At 47.5% G+C, this 25745-nt stretch overlaps 3 protein-coding genes and 1 long non-coding RNA gene across 6 annotated transcripts; 1 reads left to right on the top strand and 3 right to left on the bottom strand.

The window, feature by feature from the left end:
* Nucleotides 1-7801: 7801 nt before the first annotated feature.
* Nucleotides 7802-15010, top strand: FOXO4 (forkhead box O4). Of its 2 annotated transcripts, XM_070784915.1 has the most exons (4): nt 7802-8689; nt 12179-12883; nt 13113-13244; nt 13569-15010. In XM_070784915.1, the coding sequence occupies exons 1-4, from the start codon at nt 8225-8227 to the stop codon at nt 13647-13649; spliced, it is 1383 nt and encodes a 460-aa protein (XP_070641016.1). In that variant the 5' UTR covers nt 7802-8224; the 3' UTR covers nt 13650-15010. The 2 variants fall into 2 exon arrangements, with proteins under 2 accessions (XP_070641016.1, XP_019811527.2); XM_019955968.2 differs by having other exon boundaries at nt 12179-13244.
* Nucleotides 15011-15417: 407 nt separating this feature from the next.
* CXHXorf65 (chromosome X CXorf65 homolog) lies at nt 15418-17870 on the bottom strand. 2 transcript variants are annotated; one of them, XM_019955834.2, is made up of 6 exons: nt 17313-17870; nt 17106-17192; nt 16758-16892; nt 16364-16432; nt 15786-15892; nt 15418-15568 (listed from the first exon to the last, which is right to left on the bottom strand). In XM_019955834.2, exons 1-6 carry the CDS (start codon nt 17335-17337, stop codon nt 15467-15469), a joined length of 525 nt encoding a protein of 174 aa, XP_019811393.1. In that variant the 5' UTR covers nt 17338-17870; the 3' UTR covers nt 15418-15466. The 2 variants fall into 2 exon arrangements, with proteins under 2 accessions (XP_019811393.1, XP_070641504.1); XM_070785403.1 differs by having other exon boundaries at nt 15434-15892; nt 17313-17842.
* A 37-nt stretch (nt 17871-17907) lies between these two features.
* Nucleotides 17908-21564, bottom strand: IL2RG (interleukin 2 receptor subunit gamma). Its single transcript, XM_019955833.2, has 8 exons — nt 21389-21564; nt 21039-21192; nt 20603-20790; nt 20264-20403; nt 19712-19874; nt 19031-19145; nt 18699-18768; nt 17908-18388 (listed from the first exon to the last, which is right to left on the bottom strand). Exons 1-8 carry the CDS (start codon nt 21519-21521, stop codon nt 18212-18214), a joined length of 1140 nt encoding a protein of 379 aa, XP_019811392.1. The 5' UTR covers nt 21522-21564; the 3' UTR covers nt 17908-18211.
* A 961-nt stretch (nt 21565-22525) lies between these two features.
* On the bottom strand, nt 22526-25631 carry LOC139181296 (uncharacterized). The gene is made up of 2 exons (XR_011565298.1): nt 24437-25631; nt 22526-23319 (listed from the first exon to the last, which is right to left on the bottom strand). It is a non-coding gene; the product is annotated as an uncharacterized lncRNA (long non-coding RNA).
* Nucleotides 25632-25745: the final 114 nt, after the last annotated feature.

Below are 25745 nucleotides of genomic sequence, written 5' to 3'. Positions count from 1 at the left end.
CAGCTCAGAGTGACATTGGGGAAGCTGAGGCAGTTTAGCAAAATTGTTAAGCCTCTTACCACACACACACACACACACACACAAAGATAAGAATTCTCCCTTATGGAATGGTTAAATGAAATGTGGCATATTCATTAAATGGAATACAATACAGCAGTTAAAGGGAATGAACTAGAGATATCAATAAGGATAGATCTCAAAATTGCTGAATGTAATCATTTATTGCACACAAAACAATATTACATTCTTCCTATGTAAGAGTATTTTTTAAAAGGTCTGGAAGAGTACATATCAAACCCATGACAGTGTTAACTTCAAGGAGGGAAGAAAGGTGAGTGAGATAAGGGACCAAAGGAATTTTTGGATTTTTCTGTAATGTTCTGAATTTTTAAAGAAAAATGTACTCATGTATTACTTGTGCAACTGCAAATATTAAAACAGGACACAGGGACTTCCCTGGTGGCCAGTGGTTAAGAATATGTCTTGCTGTGCAGGGTACGTGGGTTCAATCCCTGGTCAAAGAAACTAAGGTCCCACATACTATGGGGAACCTAAGATTTCACATACCTTGGGGCAACTAGGCCAGTACACCGCAACTAAGACCCAGACCCGATGCAGCCAAATAAATAAATATTTTTTAAAAGGACACATATTTATATACATAACATGAATCAGATCAGATCAGATCAGATCAGTCGCTCAGTTATGTCCTACTCTTCGCGACCCCATGAATCGCAGCACGCCAGGCCTCCCTGTCCATCACCAACTCCCCAAGTTCACTCAGACTCACGTCCATCGAGTCAGCGATGTCATCCAGCCATCTCATCCTCTGTCGTCCCCTTCTCCGCCTGCCCCCAACCCCTCCCAGCATCAGAGTCTTTTCCAATGAGTCAAGTCTTCGCATGAGGTGGCCAAAGCATGAATATAAATATGTAAAAATCTGATGTTGAAAAAAATAAGAGAAGTACACAAAATTCTAATGATAGTTGTGTTAAGACGGTGAGTTTGTGGGAAATTATTTTCTTCTATTTTTCTATTAAAAAAAATTTTTTTTTCTTGTGGCTGTAATGTTAATACAATAAAAAATTTAAATAAAAGAAGAATCCACCTTTATGCTGCTGACATAATATTACTACAGATTAGATGTGGTTCTTCAGAGGCAATGGGCTCTGGTACACAATTAGTGCCAGAAATAACAGCTCAACATGATTTACGTAAAAAATTTCAATTGTCCTTGGTGACAGTCTCCAAGATTCAGTTGGTCAATATAAACCCCCATTCTGCAGCTAATTCATACTGGCAGACACATGGGATCCCACAGTTCCTAAAAGCAGAGGGTCCTTTGGAATATCTACAAGACTTTCCTTCTTATGCTCAGGCCACCTGACTGGTTATGGGTTTTGAAAATTGTTCAGATCAAAAATACCTCCTCTGTGGTGTGGAACTCAGTTCCAAAAGCTGCTTCCTAAGAAAAATCTGACATCACCTGCACCCTACCTCCACGGTGATATGAGGTAAACTTCCATGCAGGCAACAAAGTTGGTCAAACTTCCCAACTTTCAAGCCAGAAGGTTAACGTGTCACCCAACCACTCATTCATTTGGCTTCCAAAACATATGGATCCTGCCTCAGTCAATAACAGAGCATACCAACACTTCTAGCCTTCATCAGAGAATAAGTATAGTCAGCTTCTGAGGTCCTGTCAAAAGCCTGACTGTGAGAAGAGATATTTATGGAATATATTGTAAGGGACATTCTATCCATCCACTCCTTTAGGTGGCATTTTAAGTTGTGTCCTCAGATCAACTTAGAGCACCAGAAGGTTACATGCCTGAACCATATTAGCTCGGCCCCTGCAGAAATGCTTTAATGTTATACCCTTGGCTTTTAGCCAGGACAGTTACAAGAAAGTAATATGAAAATCTCTTCTGTGTGCATTACAAAACTGTTACTGAGGACATTATCTGTTATGGTAAATCCCATATGAGAAATTTCTTATGCAATTTAGTGCCAGCGATGAACCATTATGTAGCTGGTAAAAATTGTAGTTCTGGAAGACAAAATATGAAAATGTGTTTATGATATGTTCATTGAAAAAAGCAACAACACAAAATGGTACATAGAATCTAATTGCAGCCATGTAAAATTATTTGTGTCTGTGGACAAGGATAGGAAACTTGAAAAAAGTTTTCATAAAATTGTAAAAGGCAAAGCTGAAAATTGTATGAGGGCAAATAGGATTACAAATTTTTTATTTTTTTCAAAAAATTTTGTTTGCTGGAGCGCTGTCTTTTCAAGTGAAAGAAAAAAGAATTTAGTGACGAAAGTCTCTATCTCTCTTGAGGAATGGCCACGTGTCTTTCATTCTGATAACAAGAATTGTGTAATTTACTGTGTTTTCCCTGTTCCCCTAGGCAGCTCAGGAGATTAATTTAATGTTCAGTCATTGCACACTAGCTGCTTCATCCTCTACATGCCTCTGATGATCTAGTTCTATAATCTGATGACATTTGTACTGTTTTTTGTTCTGGTAAAGTGCCTCAAATTCCTTATAGAAAGAGCAAAACATCAAACAATGCCCTTAGTTTAAGAGTTATACACAAAGAAAATTGGAAAAATATAAGAAAGCAAAAAGAAAAAAAACACGTTAACACTTAAACATTTCTTCCTATTTTTTCTCAACATATTTTAAACAAAATTATGAGCATATAGCATATAAAGTATCACATCTAGCTCTTTTCATAAAATTTTAAAATGCAAGCATTTTGGGGCTTCCCTGGCTGTCCAGTGGTTAAGATTCTACACTTCCACTGCAGAGGGCTCGGGTTTGATCCCTGGTTGGGGAAGTTCTACATGCTGTGAGGTGTAGCCAAAGAAAAAAATAAAAATAAAAAAGTTAAAATTTTAAAAAATAAAATACAAGCATCTTTTTGTGTTTTGGACACTCTTCTGATAATAAGCCTAGTAAATATCATGCCGTTTGAAGGTTGGAACCATAGAGGCCTACAGGACTGGTTAATGAGAAAGCTCAAAGATCAGTTCAAAGAGCCAGAATACTGATAGATGAAGCTTTGTGGACCTTATTCCTGCAGGAAGCCAGGACAGAATTTGTATGGGTGTGAAGTGTAAGCTCAAGGCAGTCTAAAGCCAAAAGTTCAATCTGGAGTCTTGTAACCATCTTAAGCACCACAGAAAATAGGATTTTAGACCTAGGAGAGATTTTAGAGATCACCTAATACAAAATTCCCATTTTGCAAGAGAAAAAAACAAAGCCAAAGAGGTGAATTGATTTGTGCAAGCTCTGGAGTCAGCTGGCCCTGATTTGTATCTCTGCTCTCTCCTTAGTAACTCTGGATCTTAAGTAGATCCCTTTACCCTCTTTAAGTCTCATTTTCCTCTGTGAAATTAAGATAGTAATGGTATTTAATTTACATGCTTATTCTGTGGATTAAACCAGATAATCCTTGCAAAGCATTTAGCACTGTGCCTAATACATAATAAAAACTCAATAGGGATTTCCCTGGGGGTCCAGTGATTAAGAATCTGCCTTTCAGTGCAGGGGGTGAAGGTTCGATCCCTGGTCAGGGAACTAAGATTTCACATGCCTCAGGGCAACTAAGCCCTCTTGTCACAACTAAGAGCCAATGCAGCCAAATAAATAAATGAAAAAAAAAATTAAAACTCAGTAAATGTTACTTATTAATAGTAGTGCAATTATTATCATTATTCAACTAGTTTGTGACAGAACTACAATGAGGACTCAATCTCCCAACTCAATCTAGAGCTCTTCTCACTACATCAGACTGACTTCCAGGTTTGGAAAGGACTGAAAGCTGCCTCAATCTTAGTAGTAGTGCCAACTCAAATCTACTTGGGGCTAAATCTTAGGATTTTAGTCTGGGGTGTACTTTATGCAAAAGCACGTAGCCTAGTGTCTGGAAATGTAGGCTCTTACGAAATGTTTATTAACTAAAAAGATTTTTAAAAACAACGACAGGGTTGGGAGGGTATTGCTGGCTTCTAAGAGAAGAACATGAAATCTTTCACAGAAACACATAAAGAAGGACTTAGGGAAGAGGGTTACAAAAACATGTATGTTCCATACTCGTCCGTGAAGACCAGGGACAAGTTGAGATTCTTTGAGCTTTCTCATTGTTATTTTTGTTAACCCCTGCATCTTTCACTATAGGTAATAGCACAAGTCCTGTGCAAATCTTAGATAGGAGGGGTTTTTTCCAAAGCTGGGTATGGTAAGAAGAAGTGAGGAAATGTTTATCTCAATTCGGATGAATAAAGCTGGTTTGGCAGCAGGCTTGGGGGGTGGCACCCAGGTAGAAGAGTTGGTGGTAGCGGTGAAAGAGGCAAGAGAGCCAAGCCCTTTGACAATCAAGAGGGAAAAAACAAGTGGGTAAAGGGGAGCCAGTTGAGATCATCAACTTTGGGCTTGCAACTGGGAAAAAGGCCTTCCCCACCCATATCCTGCCATATTTCTGTTCATAATTTATGACTATGCCAGTTTTCTGGGGACCTGGTGTTGGTCCTCTTTTTTTTTTTTTAATTGAAGTACAGTTGACTTACAATGTTGTGTTTAATTTCTGAAATACAGCAAACTGACTCAGTTATACATGTATCTATTTTTTTCATATTCTTTTCCATTATGGTTTATCACAGGATATTAAATATGGTTCCCTGTGCTATGCAGTAGGTCCTTGTTGTTTATCTATCCTGTATATAGTAGCTTGCATCTGTGTTGGTCTTCTATCCTGAAAGATGTCTCTTCTATTTTCCAAGGTTACCTTGTTAACTTTCTTTCTTGACTACTGCTGTGTATTCCAACACAGCAACAGTAATAAAGTGCATAACTCTGACCTCTCTAGATGCATGCTTTAAAGTCTTAGTGCTCTTACCATTCCATCGATCCTTCAGCTCACCCTCCCAAAGCATCTGGTCCGATGGTTTATGGTCATTTTCACCTGTCCAGAGTCCCAAGGTATACCCTCATCTTAACAGTCAATAAACATTTGTGGATTGATTGCAGAATTTGTATTCTAGTTGGGGAGAGAATATGCCCTCATGAAATGAAGAGCCATGTAACCACCAGCACAAAATGAAAGAATACAGAGTTCATAGAGGCTTGGGAGGTGTAGAGTTGTTAAGTAATCTGTCAGGTTGGGTTAGTTGGGGAAAGTTTCCAAGGCATGTAAGTTTTTAGATTTGAATTTGAAATTTAAGGTGATGGACATGAGTTGGTGGAGAGGTGGACATTTTCAAACAAATGCACAAAGGGAGATAATGCAAGATATAACTCAAGCCAGGACAAGTGCCTGCCCCACCTTGCCATTTCCCTATCTCAGCAGCTCTGCGTGGTCTGCCACCACACCTCTTTCAGTTAGAAGAGAGCTCCTTGTGACCTAGTGCCCAAAAGGCTCCCCCCTCTACCAAATTCACTGTTTGTGCAGCCCTTACCAAATATCCCAGGCGTGGACAGGAAATGTCTGCAGTCATTGTGAGCAACTGTCTCCTATCTCTAGTCTGGACCTCAGGTGTGAATACACTGTCTTCTGTTTACCCCTTACATGACAAATGCATGTTGGAGTAAAAGAAGGTGGAAATATGTAGAACCAAATGGTTATGTTACCATGAGCAGACTAATATCACTTTGAAGGTCCAATGTGCTGTGGCCTCTGAGAAATTCTGGCTTGTATGGCTCTACAACCTTGATGGGAGGTAGGACTAATCATCACAGTGCATGTATCAAGCCACACTGCCAATGGTGTAATTCTAGGCACTATATAGATAAGTTACATTACAGTCCCTATCCCTAGGAACTTTATGTCTAAGGAAAAATGGGACACGGCTAGGCGGTAAATAAATATGATACACTTATTAAAACGTTCTCAAATGTACAAGTGCAATGTGATTTGATTCCTTATCTCATTCATTCGACCAACATTTATTGAATGTCTACTATGTGGGGTCGCAGAGATACATAAAACTTGTCTCTGCCTTCAAGGAGTTCACAGTTTAGTGGAAGAGATACCTAAAAGCAAGGAATTACAGTATGATACAGTTTATGGTGTATAACATAAGCCTGCAAAAAATGCTTGGGAATGCTTCCAGAAAAGGGAGAACTAATTGTACCTAAGGGAGACCAGGAAGGCTGAATAGGAGTTTTCCAGAATAAGAGACTTGGGGAAAGGATAATGAGAAGGAAAACATTCCAGGATGAGGAGGGAAAGGTATAAAAGGGTATGTATGATATTTCCAAGAAACAGTGCAAAACTTGGACTGATTGGAACTTAATGTGCCCAGTGAAAGAGAAAGCAGGAAAGGTAGCCTGAATCTGAAGAGCCCTGTATGCCTTGCTAAGGAGTTTGAACTTTATCACATAGGGAATAGGGAAAATCAAAGGAAGTTTTAAGCAGGGAAGTGCTAAGATCACATATAAGTGATACTTCAGTTCTCCTGCCTGCTAACTGTGTGACTTTGGGCAAGTCACTAAATCTCTGAGCATTAGTGTCCTTGTCTGTAAAATGGGTATAACAGGGGTACCTACCTCAGGGATGATTTGAGGAGTAAAGGAGCTAATGTACATAAAGCAATCAGCACACTGCCTGGCACATAATAAGTGCTCCATAAATTTTAGTTGTTATTACCAGGAGTGTTTCTTAGAAAAGTTATTTTGTTGACAGCAAAGAACATAAACAGCAGTTGGGAAAAACTTCATGGTAGGAGGTCGGCTTAAGGCGATACTGCAATTTAATCCACTGATAAATAAGATTTTGAACTGGGATTTGGATGTGGGAGGTTAGGGAGATGAAAAGACGAAGGGTAAGTCTAGCTTAGGAGACCGGGTACATTAGGACAACCATTAACCAAATTCAGAGATAAGAGTATCCAGAGGATAGGAGTGTGGGCGCAAGAACAGATAATGAGTTCTGTTTGGAACCTGTTGAATGAGAAGCGAAGCCGCTGAGGATGGGAACCTGGAGAATATCAATATTTGAGAAGAGGCCAGAAGAGTCAGTGGAGAAAACTGATTGGTCAGCAACCGCACTATCGGTGGGAACTGCGTATGCCGAGTGGAGGGCGGTAGGGGAGACACTACGATCAGCTAACCACTCGTTTATGTTCCCCAAGCCCTCTGACCAACTCTTCAACACTAAAACAACTCTATTTCCTCGTTAGTTCTTTGCTTCTTGCTTTTCGGTTTTCTGCTTCTTACAGAGACCGCATTTTTTTTTTTTCCTTTTGCCCTCTTCTGACGGAAAGAGGGAACGGTCTAGCATCTCTCCACACGCTCATCTAGCGATCCTGAATCACTAGGGAGGAGGGGGGGGGGGGGGAGGAAAATGATTTTTAACGAAAAGAAAAAGTCCGAGACCACCTCTAATAATAATAATTAATGTTCCCCCTCTCTATATCCTGCCACGCCGCTCTCCTGCCACCCTGATCGGGCTGACCGCGAAGTAGGACGGGAGATGTAGTCCCCATGCCGGACCAGGGTGGCACGACTAGAGAACTCGGTTTCCCAACCCGCTCTTCAGGCGCGTGCGCAGATGGCTGCCCTGGCGAGTGGTAAACAGAGACGTCAGGCGGGGGCCGCTGCTTGGAGCAAAACAAAAGGGAAACCCGGGGGGCGGGGGGTGGGGGGTTTGATAGGGGGATTGGTGCGGGAATTTGAGAGGCTGGGGCCGCGGAGACCTGGACCCGATAAAGAGGGGGGGAGGGGAAAGGCGGGGGGAGAGGGAGTCAGGGGAGGGGCAAGTGACGCGAGGGAGCGGGGCGTGGGGGAGGGCAGTGATCCGGGTGGAGGAAATTCAGGAGGAGTGTCCGGGGGGCAGCAACTTAAAAGGGGGAGGGAACTGCGGCTAAAGAGGCGTTCTGTGATGGGAGAAAGATTTGTGAGGGGATACGGAGCCTCAGGTTTAAAAGAGCAGGAAGCTGAGAGGTTAGGAGAAAAGTGCCTTCGCTAGGCGGAGGTTACAGGTGGTGTCTCAGAAAGAGCTCCGAGGCTGCAGCCTGTAGCAGAGAAGAAACGGAGAACTGTGTGCAAGGGACAGCTTAGGATCAAGCATCCAGGGGTGAGGGGAAGTTCGAGACTTTCTGAGGACTGGCAGGAATGTGCCCCCTGGCCCTCGTTGCTTCCCCCCTGAGGGGAGGCATCGCTAGGGACTGTGGCAGGCTCCTCTGAACGCTGAGCGGCGGAGGTCCAACTTCACGTATGGATCCAGTAAATGAGAATTCAGCCAGAGAGGCTGCCGCGATCGTAGACCTCGATCCCGACTTCGAACCCCAGAGCCGTCCCCGCTCCTGCACCTGGCCCCTTCCCCGACCAGAGCTCGCTCCCGAGCCGTCCGAGGCGTCCGAGGTGGAGTCAGGTCTGGGAGAGAAGGTACACCCGGAGGGGCGCTCGGACGGGCGCACCCAGCCGACCCTGTTGCCCGCCAGGCTCCCAGACTCGGCAGGGGGTCCCCAGCCCGGGATCCTGGGGGCTGTAACAGGTCCTCGGAAGGGAGGCTCCCGCCGAAATGCCTGGGGAAATCAGTCATATGCAGAACTCATCAGCCAGGCCATTGAAAGCGCCCCCGAGAAGCGACTGACACTGGCCCAGATCTATGAGTGGATGGTCCGCACGGTGCCCTACTTCAAGGACAAGGGTGACAGCAACAGCTCAGCAGGATGGAAGGTAACTATGATCCCCCTCAATACCTATCTGCCCCTGGTTCCCACCCGTCTCCTTACTTCTACTCTGCCTCCCCTTTTATACCCCTACCCCAGAGATCCACCTTCCGCGGTCAATTAGACAAGCGTTTACTTAGGACATAGTATATGCTGCTAGGTGCTTGATGCTGAAGGATCACAATGAATAAGACATTGTCCTTGCCCTGGAGAAAACTGAATTCTCTGCTCACTGCTCAACACTCCCAGCACTTTGGCTTGGGCTGCCCAAAACACTTATCCCCACAGAGAAGTCTTTATCCTATGTACAGCGGGAACTGTGTGGATTCCCTGCAGGAACCTAGCCTTCCCTCCTCCCCCACCTCCCACCCCAACACCTTTTCTCCCATTCCTGTGGGATTACTTGGATTCCCTGCTTGCCTCCCAGTACCTCAGGGTAGAAGTACTGTTCTAGGATTCTGCTACCCAAGAAGATGGAATGAATTGGCGAAAGGTAAAGAGTGATACCCCCGTGGGAAGGAAATGGATCTGACACACTAAGAGAAAAAAAAAAAGGAGGGGCTGCCTCAGTTTACCCTATATAATGCTAAGAAACTCTCCCTAGTCAGGAGCTATCCAAGTTGTGGGGGGAAGTTTTCATTTGCTGTTGAGGAATATTCATGGGAAAAAATAGGGCTCTGACTTTAGAACACAAGGTCGGGGGTTCCCTTGGCCTCCCATGAGGAAACTGCGAGGAGGGATTGCACTAGATGCTCCGAAAGATTGTCCTGAGAAATATGGGACTCGAAAAGTTAGGGAGCTTCAACTCCTACTGACGCCTTGTACTCCAGTAGGTGGTGAGACCAGCGTGCAAGGAAATACGGAAGGTTGAGTGAGCAGAGGGTCTTCTTCTAGGTATAAGAGATCGAGGGATTGAGTCTGCAGTATCCCTTGGGGTTGGGCAGAAAAGAAAGCAAGACAGCTGACTGAGACCCTTGGCACTATTTCTGGGTAGACTGCCACGCCACAGTCGCAGCTCATAAAGAGCTCCCCTCCTTGGACCCAGCCTGCACAGCTGTTTTTCTTTTCCCTTAGGTTCATTTTCCAGGGTAGAAGAAATAATCATGAGTTGTTAGTTATGCTGTGGGAGTGTAGTCCCTCCTTAGAATTTACACTTATATTGGGTTTTCTTCATTTACAAAGTAGTTAAAAATTTTAATCTTCACAGCAGTTCTGAGATTCCACATGTTACGTATTAGGAAACTAAGGTATAGAATGGTTGGGAAACTTGCCAAAATCGGTAGAATGAGGACTTGAACTCAGGTCTAACTATAAATCATATGCTCTATCTGCTAATCCACGCTGCCATGGAATGATGGCAAAGCCAAATCAGGCCGAGTCTGGAGCCTACAAGGCTCGCACCCCTCACTCCCTACCCCCAAGCCTGAGCTGGCTTCCCTGGTGATATGCCAAGGTTACCACCACCCCACCAGGGGGCGGCACTCACTTAGAACAAGAAGGCTTAATTTAGGTGGCTTGGGGAGCAACCAGCAGGTGCCCTCCTTCCAAGAGGTAAAAACGGTAGGCTTCTAGGGAGCCAACCTCTCCAAGTAAGAGCCTGTAGGAGGTAGTAATTCCAAGGGCTAAAGAAGAAGGGATGAGCAAATGGCACTCATGGGTACCGAGTATAGGGAAGGGAATGAACCTTCTCAGTAGACGCAGAGTTAGAAATTGGAAAAGCAGGGGGGAAGTGGGGAGGGGGTAGAAATCACAGTGCCAGAAGTAACTGTGGCTCTTAGTTACTAAGAGCCCAGGCTGGATGGACAAGTGTGATTCCCTGAAGGAACCCAAAACATTAGTGCGGCCAGAGTAGTTGGAGTGCTGTTACTGCAGGGTCCCAGGGAGACAAGGAGTTCTTCGCTAGAGAGCCCTGGAGCAAGAGGCCACTTAAGAATATTTTCCCAGGCAAAGGCTCTCCTTATCTAGAGCATCTGGCTGAAACACATGAAGTGATTTCTGACTGTCCATAGCCTTAGCCTCCTAGTTGCTCCAAGGCCTCTGGGCTCTTCCCAAGTTTCTAAACACTAAAGAGCTTCATGTGGAAGGTCAAATGCCCCTAAGTTTAGAGTTCCTATGCAGAAGTTCCTGACGAGAAGTGGGGAAAAGGAGGTAAGAAAGAGAAGGGAGGTTCCTGAGGGGTGGGGGTGGGGTGGGGGTGGGGTGCGGGGGTGGTGGAGTGGGGGGTGGGGGGGTTGGGGAGGCCCTGAGGATACAAAGGGATGGTGCAACTAGCCTGGAGCAGCCAGTAGAAATAAGCTGCTCTAGGGGTTCAAGAAGCTGCCAATCTCAGCTCCCTGGGCCCCTGGGAAAAAAACTTATCTCTAGCAGAATATCAGCAGCGAGGGAGGAAGGAAAAACAGAGCTTCTAGTACCCAAGGCACTCAAGAGCTGACGGAGCTTCAAGGGGAGATTCGCCATTCTTCACCCAAGGGCCACCTGTCGATCAGGCAACAGATATTGATTATGTACTGGGAGCTTGGCACTCTGAGGGGGCCACTGCAGGAGGGCTGCCTACCTGGACAACATGTCCTGGCATTTACAATTGATAATACAAATTACTTGAAACTATAAACAACATAATATAGATTTGGGGAAATTTTGTGTGGAACAGATGAAAAATACTGAACAAGAAATCTGGCTGCAGAAGTCAAGCAACCACTTTAGGAAAGCAAGAGGACTGAAGGTTGATCTTGACAAGCTAGTAGAATTGAGAGAGGGGAGCTCCTCCGGACAAGGAGGGAGGGAGGGGCCTGGTGTATTTGAGGCACAGGGAGAAGCCTGGCCAGAATGTAGTTGAGGGTGTGTGTCAAGGAATCTGGAGAGGGGGGCGGCGGTGGAGGGACTCAGAAAAAAAAAAAAAAAGGAATCTACAAATCCTGTAGAGTGCCAGGGCCCAAATGCCCTGTGTAGAGTGGAGCACCAGCCAGGCTAAGGTTCTAGCCCCTCAGCCTGTTCAGAAGACTGACTCAGGACAGGGTGGGTCTGTCCTGGGCTGCTGCTGTGCCACTGTCCTGTAAACTCCACCCAAGCTTGCACTCAAGGAAAGGGGTGGAGCTGTGGAATGCTCTTTCCCACTGGAGCCTAATTCTTGATGAACTAGGAGTGCGTCTTTCCAATGCTTACAAGCCCCAGGCAGCCCCCAGAGACTTGGGTCGGGTAGAGGGCTGTGAGCTTTTCAGGGGGAAGTGGGTGCAGCGCCCTGTGAATAGGTCGAGGCTCTGGTTGTCTCCCCGCCCTCTGTGCAAAGAGGTCTGGCCAAGAAGCTTGTCTTCAGGTGGGAATTGTGTGTGGTCGCCTCCCCTGCCACTACTTCCCACCCCTACTGTTGCCTGTTTTCCCCTCAAATTTGACTAACTTTGCATTTCCAGGACTGCCCCCCCCGGCCACGCCCCAGTGTCCTTTTTGACTGGACTGCTGACCACTGACCTCCCTTTCTTGTTGCCTCTGCCCCCTCCAGAATTCGATCCGCCACAACCTATCCCTGCATAGCAAGTTCATCAAGGTTCACAACGAGGCTACTGGCAAGAGCTCCTGGTGGATGCTGAATCCGGAGGGAGGCAAGAGCGGCAAGGCACCCCGCCGCCGGGCAGCTTCCATGGATAGCAGCAGCAGGCTGCTCCGGGGCCGCAGCAAAACCCCCAAGAAGAAACCAGCTGTGCTGCCCGCTCCACGTGAAGGTGCCACTCCAAGGAGCCCTGCTGGCCACTTTGCCAAGTGGTCAGGCAGCCCTTGCTCTCGAAACCGAGAGGAAGCCGATGCATGGAGCACCTTCCGTCCACGAAGCAGTTCGAATGCCAGCACTGTCAGCACCCGGCCCTCCCCCAGGGAGCCGGAGCCTGAGGTGCTGGCAGAAGAGGAAATGCCAGCCTCAGCCAGTGGCTATGCAGGGGGTGTCCCTCCCACCCTGAAAGAAGATCTGGAGCTGTTAGATGGGCTCAATCTCACATCTCCCCACTCGCTGCTGTCTCGGAGCAGCCTCTCTGGCTTCTCTTTGCAGCATCCTGGGGTTCCGGGCCCCTTACACACCTACAGCACCTCTCTCTTCAGCCCAGCAGAGGGGCCCCTGTCAGCAGGAGAAGGGTGCTTCTCAAGCTCCCAGTCTTTGGAGGCTCTGCTCACCTCTGATACACCACCACCTCCTGCCGATGTCCTCATGACCCAGGTAGATCCCATTCTGTCCCAGGCTCCAACACTTCTGCTGCTGGGGGGGATACCTTCCTCCAGTAAGCTAGGCACGGGGGGTGGCCTGTGTCCTAAACCCCTAGAGGCTGCAGGCCCCAGCGGTCTGGTTCCCACCCTCCCGATGATAGCACCAGCACCACCTCCAGTCATGGGGGGGGCCCCGGTCCCCAAGCCCCTGGGGGCTCCTGTGCTCACACCTCCTACTGAAGCTCCAAGCCAAGACCGAATGCCTCAGGATCTTGATCTCGACATATACATGGAGAACCTGGAGTGTGACATGGATAACATCATCAATGACCTCATGGATGGGGACGAAGGACTGGACTTCAACTTTGAGCCAGGTATGGCCCATCTTAGTCATGGCAGCATCTCACAACCTATTCCTGTTCCTAGGTGTCCAGCTAGTCCTGTGATCTAGCAAGGGGGAGATTGAGAACAAGGGGTAGCTGGAGGTCCCAGGGAATTAGAGGGAGGACGTCCCTTTAGAGTGGCATAGTTTCCAGATGGGACCCCCAAGGCCCCTCAGCAGTGCTCACCGCTACACGGAAGCGCGGGAGAGATGGGGGAGGGGCTGTCTGTTTTCCTTAATGTGGTTCTTGCTGATGGAAAGTTGTCATGCCCCCAGATGAGCCTCTGACCTTGTCCTCTATTTTTTCTTCCCACAGATCCCTGAGCCATGGCTGGAAGCTTCATTCCCTGCTTCAGAGACAGAACCAGGCGTGCCCATATCCACTCTTTACCCTTGACCCCTCCCAGGGAATTTGGGACCCTGCTTTAGAGCTAGAGTAGGGTCTGCTCACCTGGGTACTGAGAAAATTATAAAGATATAGCTGGGGGGTGGGGAGGGAGAGGGGAGGGGAAGGGGAGAGGGTTTATTCTCACTGTGCCAATTAGGGAGCCATCCTCGGCTCCCCACCCCACGCATTCCCACCCCATAGATTTTGTAGCATGGGCGGGCAATACTGTTGGAAATGTGAAGTCACCAGTGGCCTTACCCCTGCCTTTGGGAGCAGGATTTTTTTGTAGAGTCTTATCTGAGCTGGTCCAGGCTGGATTGAGCTTGAGATTTTTATTCAGTGGCCTCTTGGGCCAGTGGTGTGGGATTGGGGGTGTAACAGGGATCTGGAAGGGCCAAGGTATGAAGCCTGGAGTGGCTGTGGCTCACCAAGGCAAATCACCCTTGGAAGACTACAGATAACAGAAAGGCTTTTTGTAAACCTTTAAAGAAATATAAACACGTAATAGGGAGATGTTTAACAGTGGCAAGGTGTTAGTGATGGGGAGAATGATTTTTTTCTTTTTGGAAGGCTTTGCCATAGTCACCTGATGCAAACACTACAGATATTATTCCTGGAAACACGGGGGAGACAAGGGAGAGAACCCTAGGCCTGCAGAGAGCAGGGGGCAAGGGGAAGAGCTCCCATGAGGACCAGGTCTAGAACATGGTCTGCGCTGAACTAGCTTGGAGTTTCCCTGAGGAAAAGCTAAGCCAGGTGCCTTCATCCTGTCACCTTGTGCCTGGGAGTGTGTGGTGGTGGGGTGCAGCCACACTCTCTCATGACCCCTTGTGGGTTAGTGCTATGGTGGGAGAGTGCAGTTTAGGGCCTGGAATGAGTCTGTGGCCTGGGAAGGGGATGGGAGGGGGGAGAAGAGAAGGAGGGAAGGATTTAGGGTGGTAAAGTTAGGCACAGAGACCTCCCTGTTCCAGGCCCCAGACAGCTGTCCCTGCCCTTCTTCCCCTTGCCTGACTGCAGGGGTTATGGGGAAGTGTGTGTGGTGGCAGGCAGGGGGAGGGGCGGAACAGGGCAGGGGGAGCTGGGGAGCTTGGCTGAGGGTCTGGGAAATGAGCAGGGATGGAGGAGAATGTAGATCAGGTTTACTAGCACCTGCTAGGGAAGGCCATCTGGGGCTCATTCTCCACCCTAGCCCCCAAAGCAGTCCCTCCCCCAGTCCTCTTTGCATTGTCCCCTCCCCCGCCCCTGCTGTGGGTTCCCATCATTTCCTGTGTCAGCGCCTGGCCTACCCAGATTGTTTCGTGTGCTAGATTGGAGTGGGGAAGTGTGTCAAATCAATAAATGAATTAATTCAATAAATGCCTATAACCAGCTCTGGTTTCTGCTGCCTCTCTGTTCCCCTGTGGATAAGGAAGGAGCCGGGATAGGGACTGCCCAGAGGCAGACTGGTGGGGGGCAGGGGAATTTCAGCCGGGGACTTGGTGGAGTACGGTGGGGGAGGGAAGATGCCCATCCCATCACCTAACCCCAGCAGGAGTAGGCGGGCTGTGATAGGCCTCCCAAGGGGAGGTTGTCTGGTCGGAAAAGACCCCACCCCCTACTCTGTCCCTCAAAGGCTTATTGTACTACACTTCGCTGCCTTTCCTCACCCCCCACCCATGTGCTTGCCCCTGCCCTCTCCTGCTCCTACGGATCCTGAGAGCCTCCACAATGCCTGGGGCAGATTTAAGCCTTGGTGTCGATATTGGGAGAAGTCTTTCTTGAAAAAAGGAACCTCACATTAAATGCCAGTGATTTCATTGCAGCTCTCACTTGGTCACTTTATTTTGTTAGCGATGTTTATCCTTCCTACTGACAAAGTCCGCTCTGGTCTTCAAGACGGGAGCCCTGCGAGTGGTCCCCTCTTCATCTGATCGTCCTGATGATTTGGACTGGAAAAGGAAAGGGTCAGTAAGTAAAAAGGCCCCTGCAGAGAAGTTTTCTACAAACTAGGGCCAAAGGCAGGACCAAAGAGGTGAGAGGCAGATCTTGGGCATGAATGTTGGATTTGGGAAGGAAATTCACCCCAGAGAGCTGGGGCAGAGGAGCCTTCAGTAGACAGGTGGGGAAAGGAGGCTCCTGGGACAGACCATGTTTGGTAAGGCTTACTGTGAGGTTCACAGAGGATTCAATTGGAACGACTTTCTTGGCTTCTTGGATTCTAAGCATTTTCACTCGACTCCTCTCCAGGAGGTCACATTGTGTACGCAAGGCATCTAGGAACCAGGGAAAGTCACCCCCCCCACCACACACACACCTCTGAGTACTAGAGACCTTCCCTACCCATCCTGGCCCTTCCATCATTCACAGGATCACTTGGAGTAACCGGGCCTAAAGCTAGGCTGAGAAGTAACCCAAAGGTGCCTAAGCTTTACTCTTTTCAGTGGGAAGCAGGACACCAAGATTCCAAGAGCAGAAGATGAAGGGAAAGATGGAAATGAGATGGTGGGGATAGGGAGATGTACTGAGAAGATGGCTGAGAAATGGCAAGGAGGGGTGAGTGAGACACACACATCCACGTGGTTTAAGCCAAGCACCACTCCTGAAGTGGACCTAGATGCTAGACCCCTTTACCTAGGATCCTGTGATCCTACCTGACAGACTACACCAGCCCCAGCCTATATTCTCAATCACCCAGCTGAGTCCAGTACCCTCCACGTTCCTCCTTCCTCCATCATGCTGCTTACCAATAAGCTCGGGTTCTGGGTTCTTCAGGAGGGGCACAAATGCTTTGTAGGCACTCTCAACTCTAGTTCCTGTGAATACAGTAGTGCAATACACCCAGGCCCATCACCCAGCCTCTCCCTTCCAAAGCCCAAAGTTTCAGGACCCTAATACTCCATACTACCTTGGGCTGGTGTAACTTATTTCCTCCCTTCGGGTCCATCCCTCAGCCAGGTCGGGGTGGGGGTTGGGGGCACAGAATGTGCTAACTTAACCACTGTCACGGAGGCAATGCTCTTAGGCTTGACTAGAGAGTCAATTTGGATCTGGTCGATGGGGCCCTTATTTGAAGGATTGGATTCACAGTCCAACTGTGGGGCCTTGCTCTACCTCTGGGGAATGCTCCCAAGTCTCTACCTGGTGCCCCACGCTCCACCTTACAAACGTAGTAGGTGTTTCGAGCTGTAAGGAATTTGTTGGCATAGTCTCCAGGAGTCTTCATCAGAAAAAACAACTTCATTGTCCCCGTTTCATCACATAAATCGATGGTTTCTGGAGGGAGGCCACAGAGTAATTAAGGCAGCTAAGGAAGGGGAGCAGGAGTGAAAGGCGCCAGTGATCCTATCCAGAACAGGCTGAGGAAGCTGCAGGGATTCAAGGAGCTCTCTTCTTGCCACCAGGAATACTCGGGGGCTCGAAGTAGTAGGCTTGATGACCCTACTACTTCAGACCCTTGGCCATGAGTTCCCTCCCCACGCTCCTCACCTGTTTTAGGCAGCCCCACTTTACGGCGGGCATAATGCAGCAGCAGCAGGACAGAACAGTTAATATTGGCCAGAAACTGCTGATTATCTGAGAAGAGACGGGATGGGGCATGTGGCCCTTCCCCAGTTACACCATCCCTGTGCCCTCCACTGCCCCTCCAACACCCCCAACCCTACACATAGACTCCAGCTCTGTGATACCCCTCACCTCCATGTTTGATAAAGATGAACATGCTCTCAAGATCTTCTCACTCTTCAAAGAGAGTCTTGAGATGTCATGGCAGAAGGAGGGTGTCCTAGAGGCCTTGAGGGGCCAAGTGGGCCCATAAGATCAGGGGGCTGGAGAGGCAGATGGATTACATTGACTGAGGAGGCCCAGACTGGGCAGACAGGAGAGAGCTATGGGCAGCTGTGGATAACCAACATCCCCAGGGGTGGGGCCTGAGGCTGCAGCTGAGGGATTATGAGGTCAGAAGTGCTATGTGTGGCAGAAGGTGGAGGAAGGCTAAGGGGAGAAGAACCTGGGTAGGGTCTACAAAAATGTGTTGAAAATGGGGGCAATGACAATAACCAAAGAAAATCAGGGCAGCATGGTAAATCTTACTCTAAAATGGGCCCCAGAAAGAGTGTAGGACACCTAGAGTGAAGTCTGTTTCTGGAGCAGCACTCCTTCCCAGGGAATTTGTGGAGCCGTTGCTGCTGTGGCAGAGCCCATGGCTCCTGTTTTGTGCCCTCAGTACTGTGCCTCCCACCCTCATTGGATCCCACGTTTCCCTTGTTCCCCACCCCAACAATAGACATCCTTGATGATTATCAACAGAAATTTTATTTCTCATTAGAACAATTGAAGAGTAGATGGAAATTGGGAGGGAGGGACAGCAGAAGCAATACGGTGAGAAGGAAGGGCTGGACTGGGGGAGATGAGAAACATGGATCGGCCCAAGGGGCATTTCTCAAGTAGGAGATATTGAATGAGGGGGCAGTGATAGGGGGAACAAAATTCAAAATCAGCCATGGGCGGCGAGGTGAGCATTGGACCCAGGTCGGTTGGACAAGGGCAAGTTAGCACAGTTTAGGGCTCCAGGACCCTGGGTTCTTGCCAGGGCCTCAGGGCTCAGGTTTCAGGGTATAACATGGAGGAGCCCAGTAGGGGCTGTGCTGGCTGCAGGGGGAGCCCCCAGGCCCTTCCCCTCCTTTGGGGGGAATCTCACTGACGTGGCAGAGCCGTTCACTGTAGTCTGGCTGCAGACTCTCGGCCAGTCCCTTAGATACACCACTCCAGGCCTAAAGACAAATATCTCCAGGTCAGGGGTCTGTGCCAAGGGAACTCTCCTGATTTGCAACCACTGTGATTACAGAAGGGACACACATACTCCTGGCCCCCCAATACCACTGTTTCCATCTGCCTCAACCAATCTAGGATCAGTTCTTCTCGGTGTCTCTCTGTGTCGAGCCCATCCCCCAAATGGTCGGCCACATCCTGACTGTTAGTGCGGGCCCCTCTCCCCTCCCTTCCTTCCCCCATGCTCTGTCTAGCTGGCAGGCAGTTGGTGGCAGTTGACACACTGAAGTCTGCGTATGACAGTGTTCTCACCGAGAAGTTTCCTTGGTATTCAGTAACCAGATCCTCTAGGTTCTTGAGAGTAGGAATTCGGGGCATTGTCCTGAGCAGGGAGAAAGAGGGAGTAGGACCACATCAGTCACACTCTTTTATTATCCTTCTCCCCCTTCTCCCACATGGAATGAAATGATTCTGTGTTGCCTGTGCCTGCATCTTCCTTTCATCCTCATGCCCTCTTGGGTGATCCTCTTGGGTGATTCCTTACTGTCCGCCTTCTACTTCTGGAGACCCTGTAATAACCCTCCTCTACTATTCCCAGCACCACCACCCCCCCACCTCATTTTCCTGGGATTCTGAATTCTCACCGTTCCAGCCAGCAGTACACACAGATGAGGCTCACAATCAATCCCATGGAGCCAAGAGGGATCAGCACAGCTTCCAATGCAAACAAGGAAGGATTTTCTGGATTCTCAATATTCTCTGTCAAAAAGAGGAAAGGAAAAGAGACCTAACGTTTGTAGTACCCCTACTACGTGCCAACATTTAGAGTGCCAACTTGGTGCCAGACACTGTGCTAAACACTATCTGTGTGTGTATTCAATCCTCACAACTCCTGAGGGGCCAGGGAGCAATTATTATGTCCATTTTACAAACAAAGAAACAATCAAAATGTGAGTGATGTGCCCAAGGTCAAAGAGGTAGGAAGTGGCAGAGGCAGATTTAAACCTTACATTTGCCTGGTTCCAAAAGCCATCTTTACCATGCAGGCTTTTGGGGAATGCTGCAGGGAAATCTTACACATTCTGTATCCCCTTTGAATACCCCCTCAGCCTCCTTCTCAACCCACTCCTCCTACTCTAACAACACACTGATCCAACACTACACAGAAAAATCCTGCTTCCTGGGAGTTGGAGTTGAACAGTGAGGGGAGATGGGCCACCAAGTTTGGGGTCTTAGTGGTAGGGAGGCAGGGCAAAAGACAATGGTGCAAGAAATGTTGGGGTACTCGGCTCATGGGTCAGGGTGATGCGTTAGGTCCATTTTACCTTTTGAAGTATTGCTGCCCCAGTGAATTGGGTAGCTCCAGTCACTCCAGTGCTGAGCACTTCCGCAAAGTGGGTTATAACGGCTCCGAACACGGAACGTGTAGAGTTTCTGTGCATCCACGCTAGGCAGAGAGAAGCTATGCCTGTGGTCCACGGATTGTTCCTTGAGGAGAAAGAGAGTGAGGGAAAGATGGGTGTTTATAGAAGAAGGGAGAATGAAAACTGCTGCACCCACTCCCATCTCACATCATCTTCTGGTTCTTCTCAGTTTCTCCCTCCTCTCTTGACTATTCAAGTCACACTGCTACCTTCACTGACCAGAACTGAATGCTTTTGTTTACTTGTCTTTCTGGTATTGGGAAGAGTATGGGTAGGGAAACCTTAAAGAAAACTCAAAGATGAGGAGAGAGAAAGGAGTCAGAGGAGGAGGGTGGAAGGTGGGCAAGGGAACTGAGAGACAGAGAGCAGGAGCTGGGGACCAGCATTCCTATTGGCTAATTGAATCCTTTAACCCTACTTGCTGGGCCTGGGCTGCTATCCCCACTCACTCACCGTCCAGCTTCGGTCCCGGTCACTCCGGTACTGCACCAGGTGCTCCAGACAGTGGTCCAAGTATCTGTTGCTCCAGCTCAGTTCTAGCTGGAATTCACTCAGGTTGCGAAGCGTCAGGTTCTCCGGAGCCCAGGGGATTACTGGAGATATGTGTGCATGTGTGGTCATTTCCCTGGCCTAGATAAGTCAGGATCCTGAAGGTAGTGCCCCTGAGCCCTCCTCCCTTCCCCATTCTATCCCTCACCTCCTCTTTTCTGCCACATACACTGATGGTGAAAGAACACCACTTTAAATACTCCAATATCCCACAATATCCTTTGACCTTCCTTTCCAACTTACCCAGATCCTGCAGTTTTAGCATCTGTTTGGGCTGCTTCCGGTGTTCCCGTGGGTCCTGGAGCTGGACAACAAACGTTTCGTAGAGACGGATCTCCTTTTTTCCAAACCAACAGCCAGAAGTGATTCCTTCAGAGAATAGATAGTGGCCACACTCCTGGAGTTTATCATCACCATTAAAGTTCCTGTACCTAGAGAAGGTTTTCAAGGGAGCATAACAGTGAGGTAAATAAACCTGGGTACTCCAGATTTCCACAGCCCAGCCTCGGCTCCTCTAAACTGATTTATGACTTACCCCACGAGAAAATAGTGGAGAGCTTAGGGTGCTGGCTACTCTCTTTCTTGGTCCCCACACAGTCTTTTCACATCTAGTCTTTCACATCACCTCCTCCTCCCCCCCCACCCCCCGCCCCGCCCGTCTCCTCTCCCCTTCTCATACCCATAATGCAGAGTCAGGTTGTTGGGCTGGGGCTCAGAGCTGCTGTTCCAAGTGCAATTCATATACTCCACATTGAACACAAAACACTGAACCTTTGGGAGGGGCAGAGTAGAAACATCGAGGGTCCCAGCGGGTGTTGAAGTCAGGAAGAAGTCTAGGTTGGAGAGAAAGTAAAGTGGGGGAGGGGAAGAGAAGACAACATGGTAAGAAGCAGAAGCAGAGTGAAGCAAGGAACCCTTCCCTTGCCCTCCCTACAGTACTTTTAAATTCTGCCCGCATCCTTCTAATGCCCGGTGGCAGGTTTCAGGATTCTGTGCGACCCCCTTCCCACAGCTTCCCTTCTCACCAACCTCCTCCAGTCCCAGGTTTCCCACCAATGTCTTCATTGCCACTGGGCGTGAGGAACTTTGGGTTCAGCCCCACCCCCAGCAGAGGTAGCTGGAGAAATAAGAGGGATCTGAGTGGCAACGGTGGCTTCAACATGGCGCTTACTCTTCGTTCCCTGGGTGTTGACTGTGTCAGGAACCTGGGCCCCTTACCCACTACCCCTCCCCACCCACACATTTCCTTCTGTCATAACTTCCGGTGGAAAGAACCTTAGAAACCAGGGCTTTACGGAGGGTGTGGTGAATGTCTGCTATGACACAGGCTAAATCCTCCAGGAGATTAGGTGTTAATCTAATCTGTAGGTATAACACCACCACTGTAATGTGGTGTTAAGTAGAGACTAAAGCTGGGTATCCACTATTGTCACAGACTCAAGGATCCTCAGACTACCTAGATCCTGGGAAGGATCTGTTCACTACCACCACCATTCCCCATCACCTTCTCATCTAAATTGTTTCATCCCATAGAGTGGAGGGTCTGAACCTCCCCTCATTTGATGCTAAGCTTCTTCCTTGACTCAGTTACCCTGAAACTGCTATCAAAGCTCTACTGTCTTAGGCTGGACAGAAAATGCAGTCTTGGCTCCCATGAGCACATCTATAGCTATCTTTCCTCTGACCTAATCCAAATCAGAATATCCATCCTTAGCTGTTTCTAGAGCTGGGTCCCTGTGAAGACTGGCAAGGAGGTCTGACTTACAAGAAGATTTCGGAAATGAAAGAACAACAATGCTACCTTCAAACTCCTCATCTTGCCCTGCATCTGCTTCTCTTCCTGTGTCTGTATCTCATTTAATGGTATCATCACCCTTTCAATCACCCAAACTTGAAACCTCAAAGTCATTATCAGTTTCTCCACCTCCCTCATCCTGAGAATCCAATCAGCTCTCCTGTTGTGTGTCTCCTAGGCATGTCCTCCTTTCTGTGACCACAGCCACTGTGCTAAATCAGCCTTTTATTCCCTCTAGTCACCATTAGTACTAGAACCCACGAACTGGCCTCCCTTTCTGAAGGCCCCCTGCTCTCAAAGCCATTCTTCATTCTGTTGCCAGATGCACCTTCCCCCAAACACAGATCTAACTGGAGACTCATTTACATAAATTGATTATTTAGTAAATATTTATTGAGGCTTTCATATGTGCCAGGCACTGTGCTTATTTTCTAAACCATGTTAATTTTCCGTGGATCAAAATTCCTCAGGGTTAGCTCAAATGTTACCTTCTCCAATATGTCTTCATCTCCCCAACCAGAATTAGTCTTCCCATTGATTCAACAGCATTTTGTTATTGTTACTTTTATTTGTTATTTGCTAGTTTTATTATTTTCTATTTATTGTTGACGGACTGAGATCAAATCAGTCAATCCTAAAGGAAATCAGTCCTGAATATTCATTGGAAGGACTTAGGCTGAAGCTGAAATTCCAATACTTTGGCCACCTGATGTGAAGAAGTGACTCATTAGAAAAGACCCCGAAGCTGGAAAAGATTGAAGGCAGGAGAAGGGGATGACAGAGGATGAGATGGTTGGATGACATCACGGACACGATGGACATGAGTTTGAGTAAGCTTTGGGAGTTGGTGATGGACAGGGAAGCCTGGCGTGCTGCAGTCCACAGGGCTGCAAAGAGCTGGATACCACTGACTGAACTGAACTGAACTGAACTGATTTATTGTCATCTGTTACTTTTATTACAGCACTCTATCTTTTCTCTAAAAGGCAATATCATTATAGAAAGAATGTCAAGAGTCAAAAAAAGTACAATATCATTTATATGTGAAATCTAAAAAAATACAATAGAAAATTACCTGGCAGTCCACTGGTTAGGGCTCAGGACTTCCTCTGCAGGGGGCACAGGTTTGATCCCTGGTCTGGTCGGGGAACTAAGATCCTGCAAGCTGCTTGGTACGGTCAAAAAAGAAAGAAAGCAAAAAATACAACCAACTAGTGAATTGTTGGTTCAATTTATTTATTTAAAAAATAAATTCAACTCATTAAAAAAAGAAGCAGATTCATAGATACAGAGAACAAACTAGGGGTTACCAGTTGGGAGAGGGAAAGAAGAAAGAAAGAAAGAAAGAAAAAAAGAAAGAAAATGAAGTCACTCGGTTGTGTACTGACTCTTTGCGATCCCATGGACTGTAGCCTACCAGGTTCCTCTGTCTATGGGATTTTCCAGGCAAGAATACTGGAGTGGGTTGCCATTTCCTTCTCCAGGAGATCTTCCCAACCCAGGGATTGAAACCGGGTCTCCCGCATTGTAGGCAGGCGCTTTACCACCTGAGCCACCAGGGAAGTCCTGGGAGAGGGAAAGGAGAAGGGAAATATAGGGTAAGGGAGTAAGAGACACAAACTTATGTATAAAATGAGCTACAAGGATATATTGTACAATATGGGGAATATAGCCAATATTTTATAATAACTAAACTTTAAAATTGTCAATCACTATATTATACGTCTGTAACTTATATAATATAGTGCAGGTCAACTTTAAAAAGCAAGGGAAAAAGAATAGCAATGAGATGATACACTACTTAAAAAAGAGAGAGGAAGAGAGAGTTGAGAAAAAAAAATCCTAATCTCAAATGTTACTCAGTAGCCTAGTTTCAAATGTTACTCAGTAGCCTAGTCTCAATTGTTACTCAGTAGCCATATAACACAGGGCAAGTGAACTTCCACTCTGAAAATCAGCTTCCTCAACCACAAAATGGATACAATAATATCCCTAACTTTGTTTTTTTTTTTTGAAGGGGGATGGATTAGAGACAATGTCTGAAAAGCATCTGACACTTAGTAGGTGCCTCTCTTCGATAGAGCAAGGATTCTTAACCTGAAGTTCATGGACCCTTAGAGGATATGTGAATAAACTTCAGGAGAGGGCCTAAGAATCTCCCTACAAAGTATCTAGTCTGTATCAGTTCAGTTCAGTTCAGCTCAGTCCTGTCTGACTCTTGGGGAACCCATGAACCGCAGCATGCCAGGCCTCGCTGTCCACCACCAACTCCCGGAGTTTACCCAAACTCATGTCCATTGAGTCGGTGATGCCATCCAACCATCTCATCCTCTGTCGTCCCCTTCTCCTCCTACCCTCAATCCTTCCCAGCACCAGGGTCTTTTCAAATGAGTCAGTTCTTCCCATCAGGTGGCCAAAGTATTGGAGTTTCAGCTTCAACATCAGTCCTTCCAAAGAACACCCAGGACTGATCTCCTTTAGGATGGACTGGTTGGATCTCCTTGTAGTCCAAAGGACTCTCAAGAGTCTTCTCCAACACCACAATTCAAAAGCATCAATTCTTCAGCGTTCAGCTTTCTTTATAGTCCAACTCTCACATCCATACATGACTACTGGAAAAATCATAGCCTTGACTAGACTGACCTTTGTTGACAAAGTAATGTCTCTGCTTTTTAATATGCTGTCTAGGTTGGTCATAACTTTCCTTCCAAGGAGTAAGCGTCTCTTAATTTCATGGCTGCAATCACCATCTGCAGTGATTTTGGAGCCCCCCAAAATAAAGTCAGACACTGTTTCCACTGTTTCCCCATCTATTTGCCATGAAGTGCCATGATCTTCGTTTTCTGAATGTTGAGCTTTAAGCCAACTTTTTCACTCTCCTCTTTGACTTTCATCATGAGGCTCTTTAGTTCTTCACTTTCTGCCATAAGGGTGGTGTCATCTGCATATGTGAGGTTATTGGTATTTCTCCCGGCAATCTTAACACCAGCTTGTGCTTCTTCCAGCCCAGCGTTTCTCATGATGTACTCTGCATATAAGTTAAATAAGCAGGGTGACAATATACAGCCTTGACATACTCCTTTTCTTAGAAAGTATCTATTTTGTATATCTCTATGCGCATTTTTTTCTGGAAAGAAGGGCCTTAGCTTCCATCAGCATTTTAATGGGATTGTGAAACACAAGAGGTTAAGAACCTCAGTGATGTACCATAAAGACCTTGAGGGATTAGAGCCGACCTTTCAGGGTTTAACACGTGCTTTCTCATGCATATATAGTTTCTAATCTTCGCAACAGTCCCTTAAAAGAGGTGTTAGTAGTATACCTATTTTTCAGATGCGAAAACGAAGAAACGGTTGAAAAAGGCAAGAGTTCCTACAGACGATCTAGCCCTTATTCGAGGCCGAGAACTGAGAGAGGCTCCGAGAACCCAGTTCCAGTACGAGCTCATTGCCTCGGCCGCCTCCCACCTCGCAGGTTCGTATCCCCAGTACAGCACACGACTGGTGGTCGCTGCAGGAATCTTGACTGAGTGAAACCCACCTCCTGCGGCGGGCGCCGAAAAGCTCCGGGGGCGCGGAGCTCCGCCCTACG

Source organism: Bos indicus, chromosome X (genome assembly GCF_029378745.1).
Source record: "Bos indicus isolate NIAB-ARS_2022 breed Sahiwal x Tharparkar chromosome X, NIAB-ARS_B.indTharparkar_mat_pri_1.0, whole genome shotgun sequence".
NCBI classification, from domain to species: Eukaryota; Metazoa; Chordata; class Mammalia; order Artiodactyla; family Bovidae; genus Bos; species Bos indicus.
Note: the sequence above shows the minus strand (reverse complement) of the source record. Positions and strands in the feature narration are given on the sequence as shown.